General features: G+C 39.0%; 1 protein-coding gene across 1 annotated transcript in view; it reads left to right on the plus strand.

Moving 5' to 3' along the window:
- Positions 1-809: 809 nt before the first annotated feature.
- The window catches only part of LOC115217922 (zinc finger protein castor homolog 1-like), a 60092-nt gene continuing 56117 nt past the window's right edge, over positions 810-4784 (plus strand). Inside the window, exons 1-2 of the mRNA XM_029787641.2 lie at positions 810-936; positions 3905-4784. The exon at positions 3905-4784 is cut by the window's right edge and continues 592 nt beyond it. Coding sequence (XP_029643501.2) covers positions 3930-4784 — 855 coding nt within the window. The 5' untranslated portion in view covers positions 810-936; positions 3905-3929. The remainder of the gene's footprint in view (positions 937-3904) is intronic.

The following is a 4784-nucleotide window of genomic DNA, read 5'->3' on the forward strand; positions in this document are numbered from 1 at the left end:
TATGCAATATGGAGCTATGGCAAAGAACAAATGAAGTTTCGATTAAGGAGCAAATATTTAAGAAAAAGTGGAAGTGGATTGGTAGCACAATTAGAAAAGACACACCAAATGTAGTGAAAAGTGCTTTACAGTGGAAACCGGATGGATATAGAAAGATAGGTAGGCCTAAGAACTCATGGCAGAGATCAACACAAAAGGAACTAGAGAAAGGGGGACATTCATGGCAGAATATAAGTACAGAAGTGAAAAATTATGCAACATGGAATTCAATTATAGGTGGCTATACTCCGCGTTGGAGGGTTTAAGGCATAAAGAATAAGAAGAAAGAATGGTATCATTGATCGCTGAAAAAGATAAAATGGTAAAGGTGAAAGTAAAAACCAAAATTATAGAGAAATGTACCAAAATACCAATAAGTAAAAAAAAAAACTTTGTGTGGTAAGAAGTTTGCTTCTCAACCACATGGTTCTGGGTTCATTCTCATTGCATGGCACCTTGGGCAGGTGTCTTCTATAACAGCCAAAACAGAGTGAAATCAGCAATCAAAATGAGGACACCTGTGTATATAATATAAGCACCTCATCTCATAAATATAGAATTGTATCCCCATCATTGTTTTTCTATGCTTGCATAATTCAAACAAGACTACATTGGGGCAGAGTTTCTTTTTTTCATATGTGGATGCCCTTCTTCAAGCCAGTGTTCACTGTTTCCAAGCGAGGTAGCTGGGAGTGGATGACCCACCACCCACACCCAATTTATCAAACAATGAACAGCAGAGAGATGAATACACTAAGAACTGGAAACAAGCAACACTGTGCATATGAATACTGAACTTGACATTCAAAAAGGTTGTGCAATATGTCTAGTCATGTCAGGAAGCATGGACATACCTTTGTGGTTGACTCCAAACAAATGACGCAATCTCTACGAACAGTCAAGCTTTTGTTTACAATCGTTGAGCATGTGTAGATGTGAGGGAAGATACTAACATCACATAAACACACATTCTTATACATGCATATGTCATCATCATCATCATCGTTTAACGTCCGCTTTCCATGCTAACATGGGTTGGACGATTTTGACTAAGGGCTGGCGAACCAGATGGCTGCACCAGGCTCCAATCTTGATCTGGCAGAGTTTCTACAGCTGGATGCCCTTCCTAACGCCAAACACTCTGAGCGTGTAGTGGGTGCTTTTATGTGTTACCAGCATGGAGGCCAGTCAGGCGGTACTGACAATGACCTCGCTCGAATCTTTTTACACATGCCACTGGCACAGGTACCAGTAAGGCGACGCTGGTAATGATCACGCTCAAAAGGTGCCTTTTATGTGCCACCGGCATGGAAGCCAGTTAGCTGCTCTGTCAACGATCACGCTCAGATGGTGCTCTTAGCACCCTACTAGCACAGGCACAAGTGCCAGTAAGGCGATGCTGGTAACAATCACACTTGAATGGTGCCTTTTATATGCCACTGGCATGGAAGCCAGTTAGCTGCTCTGTCAACGATCACACTCGTATGGTGCTCTTTGCACCCTGCTAGCACGGATGCCAGTCATTGAATTTGATTTTGATTGTGTGTATATAAATTTAAGTCACAATGTATGGATTCATGTAATCCAGTAGTACTCATAAAAAAAGCACCTTAATGTATCATTCTACAAAACTTAGAATATTTAGTACTACCTGGCTCTGTGCCGTCAAAATTGACGGCTAATTGTAGTATTTTATATATAAATAAGGTATGAAATAATCACAGATACAAACATTCACATTCTTTTATTCTTTTATTTGTTTCAATCATTTGACTGTGGCCATGCTGGAGCACTGCCTTTAGTCAAGCAAATCGACCCCCAGGACTTATTATTTGTAAGCCTAGTACGTATTCTATCGGTCTCTCTTGGCGAGCCGCTAAGTGATGGGAACGTAAACACACCAGCATCGGTTGTCAAGCAATGTCGGGGGGGGGGGGGGTCAAATACAAACACACAAACATACACACACACACACACACACTATGTGTTTCCTTAGTTTCTGCCAATCATCATCATGTAAATTATTTAGCCCTTGGTCATCCTTGATCCAGCTGATCTATGGTGAAAGACACTCCAGCCATGACTGTCCTCTCTATGATATGTCTGCTACACCAACACTCAAACTACCTCTACTATTTCCACTAGTACCACTGACTACTACTGCTGCTGCTACTACTACTACTACGGCCACCACCACTTGTACCACAACACACTGTTACAACTAAACCATAAGGATCACCCCCCCCCCACAACCACCACCTACAATCTAAATGCAGTGTTCAGCTCTGAAACATTAGCTTTCTCCATTTTCTTTGTGACAAAATTTAACATATTTCTCAACATAAGAATTATTTAATATTAAACTAACGAAGTTAAAGCTAGTTATAACCTCCTCCCACACACACTACACAACCCCGTTGAACCATAGCTATTAAGGACTAAATAATAATAATAATAATAACGATGGTGCTGCTGCTACTACTACTACTACTACTACTACTACTACTACTACTACTACTACTACTACTACTAATAATAATAATAATAATAATAATAATAATAATAATAATAATAATGATCCCTACTGAATGAACATAACTATTTAGAATATCTGTTTCACACATGTTAAAGTTGTATTAGATTAAGGGGCTTTTACAGTATTTTCTGCTTTCAATTAAGTTTTAATTTTCTCAGATTTCATAAAAAAAAAAGATTTAAAAAAGAAAAAAAAACTTCCTCACAACAAATATTGCGTTTAGTCATTAGACTTAAAGAAAACTTTGAGGTTTTTTTCCCTTTTTTTATAGAAAAGAAAAGTTTAAAATGAAATATGAGAAGAAATTTAATTTCAACTTGTTAACTCAAGACCGATGAGAAAAAGAATAAAAAAATAAAGTAATTTTATAAATAAATATTCAGATTCGGGGCACCATATACTCAGTGGCCTCCTGGGAAATATTAGTCTGACAGTTTTGTGATCATAAGTAAACAAAAAATATATAAAAATAGAAAGATTGAGCATTTGTGAAGAAGGTTCTTCATTCATGATGATGATGATGATGATGATGATGATGATCATTATTATTATTGTTTTAAGCATTCACTTTTCCATACTTGCCTGCATTAGATGGAGTTTACTGAGGCAGAATATCTGTGGCTGGATGCATTTCCTGTCAATAACCTTTACCTGTTTCCAGGCGAGGTAATATTTCTCCATGGCAACTCCATATTCTCACAGAAGTAGATGACATGTGGAAATGAATAACATTCGTTTACAATTATCACATGATGCCAAATCAAACACACACATGGTGGGTTTCTTTCATTTTTCATTTACCAGATCCACTCACAAGGCGTTGGTCAATGCTTCTATGTGAAGCACAACAGGTAAGGCGACGAGCTGGCAGAAACGTTAGCGTGCCGGGCGAAATGCTTAACGGTATTTCGTCTGCCGCTACGTTCGGAGTTCAAATTCCGTTGAGGTCGACTTTGCCTTTCATCCTTTCAGGGTCGATAAATTAAGTACCAGTTACGCACTGGGGTCAGTATAATCGACTTAATCCGTTTGTCTGTCCTTGTTTTTCCCCTCTGTGTTTAGCCCCTTGTGGGTAGTAAAGAAATAGGTATGCATTCATGCACATGTATATACAGTATTTATATTATTTGCATTTGACGGATATTTGTCCTCATCTTGTTTGTTGTTAACACAATGTTTCAGCTGATATATCCTCCAGCCTTCTTCAGGTGTCTTGGGGACATTTTGAACCGGGTTTCTCATTCCTAACATATTTTTTGATGTTATTTTTGTACATTTTTGTCCTAATTTATATTTTCATAATCTTTTATTTTTTTGTTTTACTTGCAGCTGAAACCACACAGAGATTAAAAACATGAACAATTCTTCAGCCCATAGAAGGATCGATGCTATCTGTGCCAAACTTAAGACCAGCTGTAGCAACGCCATTCCTGTATCAAGTAAAACCATTGCTGGCAAAAATTTGGACAATGTGTCGAGGAATAATAACAACACTCCAGGGAATGGGAGTAGATACTCTGCCGAAGATTGTACTACACAGCACTGGTCTTGCAGTACTCAACGCAAACGAAGAAAATCCAGGAGGCCTTGTAACATATTCCATTTGTGGAAAATTTCTGAGGGTCAGGACATATCTGACAGAGAGGAGGATGAGAAGGAAGAAGAAAATGAAGACTGGCTAAGGGCTGATGGCAAAGAAATGGATGAGGAATCGAAGAATGAACGTTATAGCACACCTCTACAAGAAGAATACTCTTGTTTCAGCCAAACCCAGGAGTACTGTAACAATCAGAGTTTTTTGCCTCCCAATGAAAGCAGTGATTTTATAAATGACGACTCAGTGTTAACCGAGTGTCGTTTGCATACAGCCAGCACGGAAACCTGTGATAAAAGAGATGGGAGTCCTAATTTAAGGAGTAGTAGTAGTAGTTTTAGTGAGTTTGTGCCCTTAGATTTAACTGTGAACAAATCCAAAGACAGCAATATGGAACACAGACATTCTCCGTCCACGAACATTCTTGAAAATTCTTCTTCGAATTCTTCCTCCGCTTCTTCGTCGTCGTTTTCATCTTGCACCGAATCGCAATGTTCTGATGTGCCTTGTCAGTCAGCTCCTGCTGTTGCACCTGGGCCCCTAACACTAGTGCATAAGGGACCGGCAAACCAAATAATACCGCCTGTGTCCACTCCTCAACAGCAGCAACAGCAG

Source organism: Octopus sinensis, linkage group LG12 (genome assembly GCF_006345805.1).
Source record: "Octopus sinensis linkage group LG12, ASM634580v1, whole genome shotgun sequence".
NCBI classification, from domain to species: domain Eukaryota; kingdom Metazoa; phylum Mollusca; class Cephalopoda; order Octopoda; family Octopodidae; genus Octopus; species Octopus sinensis.